Raw genomic sequence first — 14,411 nt, 5'->3', positions numbered from 1 at the left:
GGGTTCATAACCAAATGCCATGAAAGAGGCAAAAGTTTCCTCCTGCATTAGATTTTAAATGTAACCATTTTATATCTATAAACATGATATAACACAATTATGACAGACATATCGACGTCAACCACACACACAGAACATGCACAATTAAACAGTAAAAAACAAATACGATTGACCAGCAATAGTATCTATTCATTCACAGTATCACAAACAACAGTAGTAAAACTAAAAAAGCGCTTTATTGGTCCATTCTGTACAGGCCATGTCGACCTTATTTGCAAATCTTCACTCATCAAGTGAAAACATTACTCAATCCATAGATCTATTGGATGCAATTTCTCAGTACATTCCTTTATTCATCTCTTATATTCCACATCTCATCATTCAACATAATGCCAAATTAGACGAGAGCATAACACTGAGTATAGATAAAACCTACTACAATGACTTACAGGTATATAGAAATTATGGATCCTTTTTTCTAACCTTGCATGGTTGTTAAATCCATCAACTCAGTAATCAGCCGACCCTACAGTATTGCCAATTAATTGGTCTCAGAAAGGAGGAGAAGACGGGCTGGGTGAACCTTTGGTGTTATCTGACGGCTCCTCTGGATCCATGAAGTCTCCTATAGGTCGTGTGTATAGATGAGTAGGATGAAGAAATCTAGGTCTCCATCCACTTCTTTGACAGGAATGGTTTGGAATAAGAGCCTGTTATTTACCTTGATGTACTTAACTTCCTTCTATGCTTTAAGTTGTGTGTAAAATGTCATCCTAACCCAAAACATAAGTTTATTTCTTTTCTGTTGTCATAAATACTGACAAGGGAAAAGGGTCTGTCACTTGTAAGTGGGAAATATGACAAAGGGAAATACTACCCCATTAAAACAACTAAAAACTGAATTCTGTCTTCTGTGGAGTTGATCGGTCAGAATTCCATTTGCAGTGTGATGCGTTCAGCTTTTAATTTGATCCATAACCAGCTGTGTTTGGATACTTGGGTAAAGTGAGTCTTGTATAAAGATTTTTTTTAAATGTCTACTAAAACCTTAACAAACCAATCAGCTAAATTTTCATAAGCACAACCTGTTGGTTATCAAAGGAATGTATGTTTGTATGAAAAGTAGTCATCTGGAAAGTTTTCAGGACAAGGTGTTGTGGCATCAGTTTGGTAACATCCAGTTCTCATGATGAACAACAAAAACAAAGTGTTGAAAAGCCAAAGGTCACAAGTTAAAACATGACTTTAGACCATACCTGTCAAGTATCCCGTTTGGCCGGGAAACTCCCGTATTTTACCCCTCTTTCCCGCCATCTTCCCGTATTATTATTTTCCCGTAAATATCCTGTATTTTAATGTAATAATAATTAAAAGATGCCTTACTAAACTGAACGCCGTCACTAGCCTCGCGAGAACTGCCACCTGAAGTGACCTGAGTGGCAGTTCTCGCGAGATTAGTGCTGACAGCGGCAACAAACCGGGACACAACTCAGAATAGAGATGAATGAATGAAGACGTTCCAGCAGAAAAAAAACAAAGAACTGGTGTAAATACGTTGTGAAATGTGACAGAGTTTATCTTCCTAAAGAGCAGCAGGATGGGACACAGTTACACGTTCTGTTAGATTAATAACTGAGATTTTAACGTCTACCACAGCGGAAGGAACGACGTAAGTCACCATGAAAAATCATCCAATCACAAGCGCCACAAATATAGACTGCTTTCAAAAAGTGTTAAAGGATGTAAAGTCTGTAATAAATGTGTCTAATAAGTCATTAGTGAATACCAGAGAACCACATGAGTGAGCATGAGAAACTATCAAAAAATACAGTATATAATGAAAATAAAATGTTAATCTTTAACTTAAAGACAAGCAATGTGAAATTAACAGTAAATATACAATGCGTTGACTTGTATATAAACTGTAAGTATATTAAATAAACACATGTGCTTCATATACACATTTATGTTTTTATTTAGGCTGTTTTATAATTTAGGAATTAGGGCTGTGTGATATATCGAGATTCACGATGTATCGAGTTTTCTATTTTGGCAATATAGAAAACTATAATATTTCATATATCATATGAAACAAAATACTAGTTTTAGGAGTCGCTGCTTTTACTTCTCAGAACAACATGTAAAGCTCAGTTAGATGGTTAATGAGTGCACATATTGATCAGCTGTTTGCTAACAAATGTCCCTGTGTGGCATTTTGCATCAGCAAATTTAACCCAGAATTGTCTTTCTGGTCAGACTTTATTTGATAAAATTATCAAGATTTATATTGTATATCACCATTTTGAGAAACTGTATTGAGATATGAGTTTTGGTCCATATTGCCCAGCCCTAGTAGGAACGTTCACAGCATTTTAATGTTAATAAACGTCGACCAACCAGATTCTAATCACATAATTGTATTTAGTAAGTGGTTGACAAGTGGGTATTTTAAATTTCTTGTACACCTAATTTAAAATATAGGGAATACTGGAGCTTGGTTGGGTGGGTGGGTGGGTGGGTGGGACGGCTGGTAGCGGGCGCAAGAAAATTTCCCTTATTTTCAAATCCAAAACTTGACAGGTATGCTTTAGACCAAAATCCTCAGCTTATTTAGAGACAAAGTGATCTGCTCAATTCTCTCACATTTCTTGCAGCACGCACACACCGATTATGATCTGTTTTTAGCCACTTCTTCTCACTGCACAAGTTAACCATTTACCCTCCGAGCTGATTGCAAACACTTCTCCTCTTACAAGCAATGGATCCTGAAGCAAAGTTCAGTGTCACAGGCAGCACCAGTCTGTCCGACCAGCACAGACTCGCTCTTCTCTTGGACTGTCTTCAGGTATTCTGGTGCCTTTACTCGGTTGGACTAAACCTGTTGCCATGGCTACCCAGGGTTATGGATACTACAGAGGGACTATATTTATGGCAATGTTTGTGGGATACACACTGTACTACTTCAACAGGAAGACCTTCTCCTTTGTCATGCCCTCTGTGATGGAAGAAATTGAGCTGGATAAGGATGACTTGGGTATGAGACTCTGACTTATAACGTTTCACTTTGTTTTAGTCCTTTAATAAAAACTTATTTTAGTTTTAGACTTAATTTACCTTTTAGTTTTAGTCTACAATCAATAACCTTGATTAACAGTGATTTTACTCCATTCTGTTAGCTTACTTTTATTTTCATTTATTAACTGGTATTAACCTCTTGTTTACTAGGGTGAATCTGCTGATTGGCTCATTTTACAAAATGTCCCGCCCTTTCACACTATTTGGCCCCACCTCCCAAACTAAATGAATGGAATCTTCTTATTCTAATTAGGGCTGGGCAATATATCAAGATATATCAAGTATTCTATTTTGGCGATATATAAAATTACAATATCACCTATATTTATATTGATAAATATTTTTTATAGCTTATTTTGTATTAAAATACTCATTTTAGGAGTTACTGCTTTCACTTCTTCTTCTCAAATGCCTGTGTGGCATTTTTCATATGCAAATTTAACCCAGAATTGTTTTTCTCATCTGACTTTATTTGAATTAAAAATATTGAGATTTATGTTGTATGTCGCCATTTTTTTTATTCATTTTATTTTTATTTATTCAGTTTATTTCCGACATGGTTACATTCACTTTTTTTTACTTTTTTTTTTTTTTTTTTTTTTTGTACATGCCGAAAAAGGAGACGAGAGAAGCAGTTTGCTTATCTAGGTCCCGTCCCCTGTTTTGTACACCGAAAATTTACATCAGAGCTTGTCTCTCTGGTCAAACATTCTTAGGTTGTTCTGAACAGTCCTTTTTTGTGTAGGATTTATTCTCATCTGTAGTCAGTGTTGTCTTTTTTTTTTTTTTATTCCTCCTCCTCTCTATCGTTGTTCGTGTCGGCCTTGTTCCCTGCCAGACGTTGTTTGCATTCCTCCAGTTCAAGAAAAGTTCATCTTCTTTCGAAGTTGTTAGAAAAAAGGTTTTTCCCTTTCCATCCATGACGTCACCACTCGGGAATGTCTCTTTTGGACATACAAGTTTGCAGCTTGTTTTGTCTCTCCATCAAGGTTATTCCAGCTGTTGTTAGTTCTATTGGCAGTGTTGTATTTTCCACTGTTAGATTTAACCCTTTCTTGTATAAACACATTACTATGTCTTAGTTCATAAGCAAGGTAGTCATGTAATCCTTAATCACCCCACCACCTAGCAATTGAAATGAATAAATGACAGACCTTTTTTACTCTTGGTTTCCACATTGAATTCAGTGTCAGTGAAATAATCACAGTCTGAGTTTTGTTTCCAGTGTTTATATAGATTTGGGTCCATGTCCGTGATTGCCATCAGTAATGTTGTTGTTTAGGTGGATCCTTCATATTTTCCCAAGTTTTCCATCGTTTTGATGAATATTGGTTTTCCGTTCTCTTCTCCCAGTGGTGTGATATAAATCCTGCAGTTTTTCGTCCACGTCTTTAGAATCTTTCCTCCTTTTTTTATTTGGCGTGCCTTCCATGCAATGCTTGCGTTTTGTTTTGTCAAGTTTTCATTAATAAATACCTTCGTTTCCTTCAGTTTTTTGCCTTGCCTCAGTAGTTCTCCTTTAAATTTCACATTCGTGAAGGTGATTTTTACAGCTCTGTTATCATTTCTCTTTGGCAGGAGATGGCAGGATTTGATGTTGTCAGGGTTCAGGACAATCTCCTTCGACTCCAAGTAGTCAATGACCTGTTGTTCAATCGATTTTGTTTCTTCGTCACTCGCGTAACTCCTGGGTATTATCTTTAGGCCTGTGATGATGACATCTTTCTCTCTTTCCTTTTGTTCCAGCTCTTCAACCCTCGCGTTCAACAGTCTCATCTCTTCAGCATTCCTCTCATTCTGCTGTTTCAGTACCATTGCTTCACTTTGAAGGTTTTCCAGTGATTTTTCCAGCATCTTTTCCAACGACTTTATCTCGGCAGATAGACCGTCTTTGAGGTTTCGTAGACCCTCGCGTATCATCTCCTTGACCTCTTCCAAACCCGGATCAGGTTCTGGAGGGCCTCCATGTTGTTTCTTAACCATTTTTCTTTTCGTCTTGGGCCCAATTTTTCAGGCTGTTCAGCTGTAAGCCAGCTGTAGCCAAGGTTGGGTTATCGGAGCGAGTGAAAACACGTCTGCTCTCTCCAAACGACCAGAGAAAGTGGTTTGAGAAAACATATTGAGATATGAGTTTTGGTCCATATCGCCCAGAGCTAATTCTAATTACAATACTTTTCGTTACAATACGTAAATCCATATCGCCATGGTTTTCATCATCCTGCCATTGTTTGCATGTAGTCCTAGTCTAATACTGATCAGGTAATGTGGTGTTGATTAAAACAATGCGTGGAAACAATGTAAAATTCCAGTATGGCTTTTTAAACATGTATAGTATAGCCCTGATAATGATGATGATAATCTCTGTATGACAGGTTGACCATCAGAACCTTGTTATTATGTGCATCTTCATCCACTGTGTGCACAGGTTTGATCACCAGCAGTCAGTCTCTGGCCTATGCTATCAGTAAGTTTATCAGCGGAGTGCTTTCAGACCAGATCAGTGCTCGCTGGCTCTTCTCCATTGGTCTGTTCATGGTGGGAGGCATCAACGTGGTCTTCTCTTGGTCTTCTACCGTTGCTGTCTTTTCTGCACTGTGGTTTCTAAATGGATTGGGCCAAGGCCTGGGTTGGCCTCCATGTGGCCGCGTGCTCAGAAAGGTACGCAAACTAGAACATTGAATGTACAGTCCAGAAGCAACATTCATGCAGGAAAACTGGGAATTTTTGGGGGAATATTAATATGAATAAATTTTCAATACTATTACTCAGGGCCCTAGGCTTTTTGGTGCCCAAGGCTAAATAACTTATTATTAAGTCTATACACAGTGTGTGTACACATTATCTATTATAAATATCAAGACAAAACAATGCAATTCTGCGACACAACAAACCATTGAAAAAAAAATACAACCTATTTTAAAAGTTAGAATAATACACTATAATACAATACAACACTGTTAATGCAATGTCTTGAGGGAACAATAACAAAAAAAGTAATGCAAATCAGTGCAATAAAAAGTTAAAATAAGATATAAAAGTTTCAGTTCAAAGACATTTCTACTTTCCTGTTTGGTTTTACTAGTCAGTAACACAAATCATAAAACCAAAGAAGACAATGGGCAAACAAAACAATATAATTATATAGAACAGAACAAGAATTAAAATAATATAAATCTAAATATGGGCAGAAGATTAGCAGGTATAGTTACAGATTTTCAATATTAATATTCAATTAAGAGAAAACACGTACAGTGATTGTAAAGGGTGTGTTTGACGTTTATTATATATTTTTAAATTGATATAAAAATAAAAAATAAAAATAAAAAAAATGGGGGGCCGCCTGTGTTGCCTGTCGGGAAGGCCGGCCCTGCTATTACTATTACTGAACTAAAAAACTCAAAGCCATAATATTCAGCCTGTGTGATATAGATTATGTTAATAAATTAATTTTATTGTTCAGTTGTAATAATGGATCTGCTTCATCTGTCGTCAGTGGTTCGAGCCGTCTCAGTTTGGGACGTGGTGGGCCATCCTGTCCTGCAGTATGAACCTGGCTGGCAGTGTTGGGCCCATCATTGCCACTGTGCTGGCCCAGACCTACAGCTGGAGGACCATCCTGTCTGTTTCTGGTCTGATCTGCGTCGCTGTGTCTTTCGTGTGTCTGCTGGTGATCAAGAATGAGCCCAAAGACGTGGGGCTGCCCAACATTGGAGCAGCAGCAGCAGCTAAGAAGGACAAAGCTGGTGAGAATGACTGAAGCTTTAAACCATGTTGTGGTTAGACGGTCCATCCGTATGCATGGTACACAGTGTTGTCAATACAGCATGTAGACCGAGTGTTGGTGCCAAAGGTTACAGGCTCAGTGGACTCTGCACTCACTCAGTGTCTGATGCACATGCACAGGCGTGATGGTCAGTGAGGATCAATCCCACCATCCCAGTCTTTAGGCCACGCCTCTGAGGAAAACACAGGCTTAGTTCAGTGGTTCTCAATCTTTTTGGGATTGTGACCCCATTTTGATATCACAAATTTCTGGTGACCCCGAGGACATTTTTTTCCTCTAGATTAATTTTTTTTACAAATACTTAGTAGCCAGGATTAGAGCACAAAGTGACAAGGTGGAGAAGTCCATGACTGCAGCCTGCAGTTCAGGGGCGGGGCTCAACGTTCAATAAACCAATCGCGTTCAGACTAACTTTAACTCTAACCCATATCTATTTTGTATGTCTATAGATGTTATTATGTAACTTATAAAATTATTTATATGGTACGATTTATTTATGTTGAGGTTGATTATTTTTAACTGTATAAGAATCACACAGCACAATAGCATGCCGCATTGAGCTCCGCCCCAAACTGTGGACAGAAAGCCAATAGCATGCCGACGTTGAGCAGCATTGAGCTCCGCCCCGAACTGCAGACTGCAGTCAGGACTACTTGGAGAGGTGTGTAGGCTCAGATATTTTTAAACTGCATTATATTTGAACTACATTTGTATTTGAGAACGTGAAAGGATATAATACAGTTGTATGAGATTGTGTGTGGTGTTTTTATTTGGAAAAAAATATTATTACAAAAAAAAATGAAAGCACAATTTTAAAGGTCCATGTCATGCTATTTTTCAATCATCTCCATTTTTTCTAAGAACCTCAAAAACATAGTATTTGAGGTTTATTTTCCCAAACTCGCCTGTTTTCCAGAGTTTTAGCCTCTGAAAAGTCACTTTCTGAGCAACTCTACACAAACAGGCTGACTTGCGGCCTACTTATGCATATTCATGAGTGGGCGTGTCTATAGACGGGACACTGACATCCTCCTCCTTGCAAGGTGACGTAGGGACAGAGGACGGCCCGTCCTTCTCCCACCCACTCCATAGCTGAGCTCATGCTGCTTTATAAACATGAGACAGAGCTTTGGGGTGGGGCGTTCACCGGTACATACATAGACTATAGAAAATATACACATAGCACTGCAAGAAGGACACTGAAATGCTCACCTTCGTGAGCGTGTCTGTTTACATGTCAATCACAGCAGAGAGCTTCCTGGAGGTGTGGCTTCTCCAGCTCAGTGCCGCTTCAAATTTGTCATCAAAGTGGGAACGCGTCATCAAATTGGAGCGAGGTGTTTGGGCTCACCCTGCAGTAAGAAAGGAGCAAATCACCCTCTAACTAACGATTGAGAGAATCAATGAAATAAACACTTTGGGCATGTGTATGAAGCCCAAATAGCACTTTTATGATGTTTAAAGCACAGAAAAGTTGATTTAGTCTAACATGGGCCTTTTAATGAGTATTTTTTTAATGAATTCCTAGACATTTTAGGTGACCTCGCATGGGGTCACGACCCAAGGTTGAAAAACACTGACTTAGTCACTTCTTTGCTCTTCCTCAGGATCCTCCAGTAAAGACAGCACTCTGTCCGAGTTCCTACTGTCTCCGTACCTGTGGCTGCTGTCTGTGTCCTACCTGGTGGTGTTTGGGGTGAAGACAGCCTGCACGGACTGGGGTCAGCTGTTCCTCATCCAGGAGAAGGGCCAGTCTAACCTGATGGGTATGGAGCTCACCTCCGGTATGCGGAGAATATGTACTATTCCTATTTTGTTCCTTGTGGATCACTGGATGGTTTTCCATAGGTAGCTCATACATGAGCACCCTGGAGGTGGGAGGCCTGCTGGGAAGTCTGGCTGCTGGGTATTTTTCAGACAAGGCAGTGGCCAAAGTGAGTCTTTCCTCTTTACCTTCATCAGCTGTTATATGTTGTCAAAAATATTAATACACCCACCAAATATTCAGTTAATCTGTCCCATTTACTTTCATTGTCATTGGTTTATAAATAAAATGAATATTCCGAAATGTAGAATTGTATAGTTTTGTAGAATTAGTAACTTAATGTTCAATCTCTTGGTTTTTTTGTGTGGTTATTATTTGAGCACAATAATGAGTAGAGAGCATTAAACTGGTTCATAAAGCCAAGTCTAAAAAGTTAAAAACACTACATAAATACTGTAGCTGAGTGTCAGATGCAGGGGTGTAATTTAAACAGTGCAGACTTGAAGGAATGAGGGATTAAGTGAGATACATTTTGGACATTTTTATACACCCATCTTTAAGTTCCAACAACCCTTTGGACCATTGAACAGAGTTTAAACTGAGCCTACAGTGTATTTTAAAACTCCACCTATACTGATGTTATTTTCTGTCTTTTGTCTTCCGCTTCACTTTGTCAATTATATGCACTGGAATTTTTAAAGAGGAAGTGTTTTCAAGTTGACACAATGTTTTGTGTAACGGTGTCCTGATCTGATCTTGGTCCAATATCAGGAAAAAAGAGAGAAAAATATGGGATTTTATCTAAAATCTCTCACATAATATATATTGTTTTTATTGGATTTGTTAAGGTTATTTTTCAGGGTTTTCTGATTTATTTATTTTCTTAATTCTATTAATGTTAATTATATGTAACCCATTTATTAATAATAGATTGGTCAGTTTTTCTTGGAGCCTACTCGTGATTTCTAACATTACACACTGTAAAATAAGTAATAAATGTGAGTGTAATTCGTGTTGAGTAAGTTACTCTAAACTTGTAATATATTAATATTACTAGTTACTAAGATAAAAATGTAATATATTTGTATTACAATAATACTGTTTTTTTTTTTTTTTTTTGTTTTTTTTCAAATGTAACTGAGTTACACTACTTTGACTTATTTTGAGTTACTTTTGGTCCAGAACACTAATTATATCACACTGATAGTGTTTGAATAACATCAGTCTAAGTTTAGTTTCAGGAGCAGAAAGCTCTTTTTTGTTCCCCATAATTTATATTTAACTATAAGGATCATCTTTTTTTCCTCAAATAATTGCAAACAGTGAGAAAACAAAGCAAATATGCACTTAAATTAAATATGGATGTAACTTGAGTTACTTTAATTGTACCTAGTAATATACTTTTATTACCACTTTTCACTTTTGTAATGAGTTACACAACTGAATAACCATGTGGGCCACGACAGTGAGACCTAGACAGGGGTGATTGGGAAGAACGGCCTCCTCGATCTGAACCCGACTGGTGTTTGGTTATTGGACTTCTGTGCTAGTTACAGTTTGTCCATAACGAACACCATGTTCAAGCACAAGGGTGTCCATAAGTGCACGTGGCACCAGGACACTCTAGGTCGGAGGTCGATGATCGACTTTGTAGTTGTATCACCTGATCTCCGGCCGCGTGTCTCGGACACTCGGGTGAAGAGAGGGGCTAAGCTGTCAACTGATCACCACCTGGTGGTGAGCTGGATCCGCTGGCAGGGGAGGAAGCTGGTCAGACCTGGCAGGCCCAAACGTGTGGTGAGGGTCTGTTGGGAACGTGTGGTGGATCCCTCTGTCAGTGGGGTCTTCAACTCCCACCTCCGGATGAGCTTCTCCCAGATCCCGAGGGAGGTGGGAGACATGGAGTCCGAGTGGACCATGTTCTCCTCCTCCATTGTCGATGCGGTCGTTTGCAGCTGTGGCCGTAAAGTCTCTAGTGCCTGTCGCGGCGGCAATCCCCGAACCCGGTGGTGGCGCCCGGAAGTGAGGGATGCCGTCAAGCTGAAGAAGGAGACCTACCTGGCCTTTTTGGCTGGTAGGACTCCGGAGGCAGCAGAGAGGTACCAGCAGGCCAAGCGTGCTGCAGCCCGCGCGGTTGCAGAGGCAAAAACTCTGGTCTGGGAGGAGTTCGGAGAAGCCATGGAGGAGGACTATCGGTCGGCCTCGAAGAGATTCTGGCATACCGTTCGGCGCCTCAGGAGGGGGAAGCAGTGCTTCACCAACACTGTTTACAGTGCAGGGGGGAAGCTGCTGACCTCAACTGGGGATGTTGTCGGGCGGTGGAAGGAGTACTTCGAGGGTCTCCTCAATCCCACTGCCACGTTTTCCGATGAGGAAGCAGAGGCTGGGGACTCAGAGGCGGACTCGCCCATCACCCGGGCTGAAGTCACCGAGGTGGTTGAAAAGCTCCTCGGGGGCAGGGCTCCGGGGGTGGATGAGATTCGTCCTGAGTACCTTAAGTCTCTGGATGTTGTAGGACTGTCTTGGTTGACACGTCTCTGCAACATCGCGTGGCAGTTGGGGACAGTGCCTCTGGATTGGCAGACCGGGGTTGTGGTCCCTCTCTTTAATTGATTTTACTGGTGATTTTAATTGATTTTACTGGTGATTTTAATTGTTCGTATTGATTTTAAACAATTGAATGTTTGATCATGTAAAGCACATTGAGTTGCCTTGTGTATGAAATGCGCTATACAAATAAATTTGCCTTGCCTTGCCTTGCCTTTAAGAAGGGGCATCGGAGGGTGTGCTCCAATTACAGAGGGATCACACTCCTCAGCCTCCCCGGCAAGGTCTACTCCAGGGTGCTGGAGAGGAGGATCCGGCCGATAGTCGAACCTCGAATTCAGGAGGAACAATGCGGTTTTCGTCCCGGTCGCGGCACACTGGACCAGCTCTATACCCTTCATCGGGTGCTCAAGGGTTCGTGGGAGTTTGCCCAACCAGTCCACATGTGCTTTGTGGATCTGGAGAAGGCGTTCGACCGTGTCCCTCGTGGTGCCCTGTGGGGGATGCTGCGGGAATATGGGGTCCGGGGCCCTTTGCTAAGGGCTGTCTGTTCCCGTATGACCGCAGCAGGAGCATGGTTCGCATTGCAAGCAATAAGTCAGACCTGTTCCCAGTGCATGTTGGTCTCCGCAAGGGCTGCCCTTTGTCACCGGTTCTGTTCATTACTTTTATGGACAGAATTTCTAGGTGCAGCCAGGGACCGGAGGGGGTCCGATTTGGGAAACTCAGGATTTCATCTCTGCTGTTTGCAGATGATGTTGTTCTGTTGGCTTCCTCAAATCAGGACCTTCAGCGTGCACTGGGGCGGTTTGCAGCCGAGTGTGAAGCGGCCGGGATGAGGATCAGCACCTCTAAATCTGAGGCCATGGTTCTCCACCGGAAAAAGGTGGCTTCCTCTCTCTGAGTCGATGGAGAGTCTTTGCCTCAAGTGGAGGAGTTCAAGTATCTCGGGGTCTTGTTCACCAGTGAGGGTAGGATGGAGCGTGAGATCGATAGACGGATCGGTGCGGCGTCAGCAGTAATGCGGTCGCTCTATCGGACTGTTGTGGTGAAGAGGGAGCTGAGCCGGGGGGCAAAGCTCTCAATTTACCGATCGATCTACGTTCCTAACCTCACGTATGGTCATGAGATTTGGGTAATGACCGAAAGGACAAGATCGTGGATACAAGCGGCCGAAATGAGTTTCCTTCGCAGGGTGGCTGGGCGCACCCTTCGAGATAGGGAGAGAAGCTCAGTCACTCGGGAGGAGCTCAGAGTAGAGTCGCTGCTCCTTCAAGTCGAAAGGAGCCAGCTGAGGTGGCTCGGGCATCTGTTTCAGATGCCTCCTGGTCGCCTCCTCGGGAGGTGTTTCAGGCATGTCCTATTGGGAAGAGGCCTCGTGGAAGGCCCAGGACATGCTGGAGGGACTATGTCTCTGAGCTGGCCTGGTGTTGCCTCGGGGTCCCCCCAGAACAGCTGGAGGAGGTGTGCGTGGATCGGGAGGTCTGGGCATCTCTGCTGAGACTGCTGCCTCCGCGACCCGGCCCCGGATAAAAGCGGAAGAAGATGGATGGATGGAGGAATATATTACTGTAATATATTACAAAATTAACTAGTTAGTCCCAACACTGCTGATATCGCATCAGATCGATATTGGCCAACACAGAAGGATGCACTATCAGTATTGTATCGGAATTTTAAAAAGTTGTATCAGACACCCCTAGTTTTTTGTTGGATAGTCTAGTTTTTTTTTGTTTGTTTTTTTAAACTAAATAGTAATATAGTTTTATCAAGTATTTTAAAGTTTTCAAACATCAAGTTCTCAACGTGTGTTTTACCATCACAAATAAATCAATATTAATATTTTTTTTTACAGCACGGAATGAGAACCTACGGCAATCCTCGCCATTTCATCCTGATCTGCATGATGTCTGGAATGTTTGTGTCCATGTTTCTGTTCAGAACCACAGTAACATCTGACAGCTCAAAGGTAGCATTCATCACACAGAGATGCTAACAAGGTAGCGTCATATAATAAGCTTCATCGTGATGGGCATCCTCTCCTTTGTAGGTGTGGATCCTCATCTTAGGGGCTGTATTTGGTTTTTCCTCCTATGGACCAATAGCTTTGTTTGGAGTCATAGCCAATGAGAGCGCCCCATCCAACTACTGTGGGACATCACATGCTATAGTAGCGCTCATGGCCAACAGTAAGTCATAGTATTCCTCTTTACACAATTAGATAACTATATTTGTGTCTTTATTATTCAATTAAAAAAACAACAAATTTTAAATCAAAAAAGTTTACTTCATCCATCCATTTTCAAACCCACTTGTTCCTGTTAATCAGGGTCACAGGAAAATTTACTTTAATCAAAAATTTAAATTTTCAAAGAAAAAAAAGTGTTCAAATGCAAAAAAAAATAATATTTGAGACCCAAATAATTTCATTTTAACACTTTTTTTTCTTTGATTGAAAATGTTTTTTTGATTGAAGTAAAGTTTGTTTTTAATTGAAAATGTCACAAAAAAGATGACTTCAATAATAAAAAAAAAAAAACTTTTAATCAACAATAAAAGTGCAATTATTTTTTTTAATATTTGAACACTTTATTAAAAAAAATGTATTTTTAATTTAATTGAAGTAAACTTTTTTAAAGGTTCTTTTTGATTGAAGTGATTTTTTTTTAAATTGAATAATAAAGACACACATTTATCTCCATGAATTACACTATTACTGAGCGCTATATAAAAGAACACCACCTGTTTAACAATTTAATAAAATTACTGTTTTTGATGATAAATCTGTTTGTTTACAGTTGGGGGCTTCATGTCTGGGCTGCCTTTCAGCACTATTGCCAAACACTACAGTTGGGAAACAGCGTTCTGGGTGGCTGAGAGCATCTGCTTCATCACCACTGTAGGATTCATCCTGCTACGCAACATCCGAACCAAGATGGGACACATGCCTAAGAAGGAGGACTAACATCCTCAGTACCAACACAAACCACGATTGGATTATCAAGTCTATATATTTTTATACTGCAGTATTACAGTACATTAAAGTTAATGAAGGATTAGAGAAGTTGTGTGTTAATCATTCTGAGAGGTTAATGGACATAATATTTGTATGTGTCTGTGTTTAATATGAATATTAATATTCATCTCATGTATGGTAGCACAAAATATGGTCAGGAAGGAATAAATAAATGCAATTTTTGTTTCTTGGTCTTTGAAGTTAAAGCTGGAATGCTCGATTTA

General features: G+C 40.4%; 1 protein-coding gene across 1 annotated transcript; it reads left to right on the top strand.

Moving 5' to 3' along the window:
* Positions 1-2,759: 2,759 nt before the first annotated feature.
* slc37a4a (solute carrier family 37 member 4a) lies at positions 2,760-14,235 on the top strand. The gene is made up of 8 exons (XM_028465272.1): positions 2,760-3,034; positions 5,501-5,733; positions 6,569-6,818; positions 8,467-8,625; positions 8,708-8,793; positions 13,027-13,140; positions 13,222-13,360; positions 13,970-14,235. Exons 1-8 carry the CDS (start codon positions 2,887-2,889, stop codon positions 14,134-14,136), a joined length of 1,296 nt encoding a protein of 431 aa, XP_028321073.1. The 5' UTR covers positions 2,760-2,886; the 3' UTR covers positions 14,137-14,235.
* The last annotated feature ends 176 nt before the right edge of the window (positions 14,236-14,411 follow it).

Source organism: Gouania willdenowi, chromosome 13 (assembly GCF_900634775.1).
Source record: "Gouania willdenowi chromosome 13, fGouWil2.1, whole genome shotgun sequence".
Taxonomy (NCBI): Eukaryota; Metazoa; Chordata; class Actinopteri; order Blenniiformes; family Gobiesocidae; genus Gouania; species Gouania willdenowi.
Note: the sequence above shows the minus strand (reverse complement) of the source record. Positions and strands in the feature narration are given on the sequence as shown.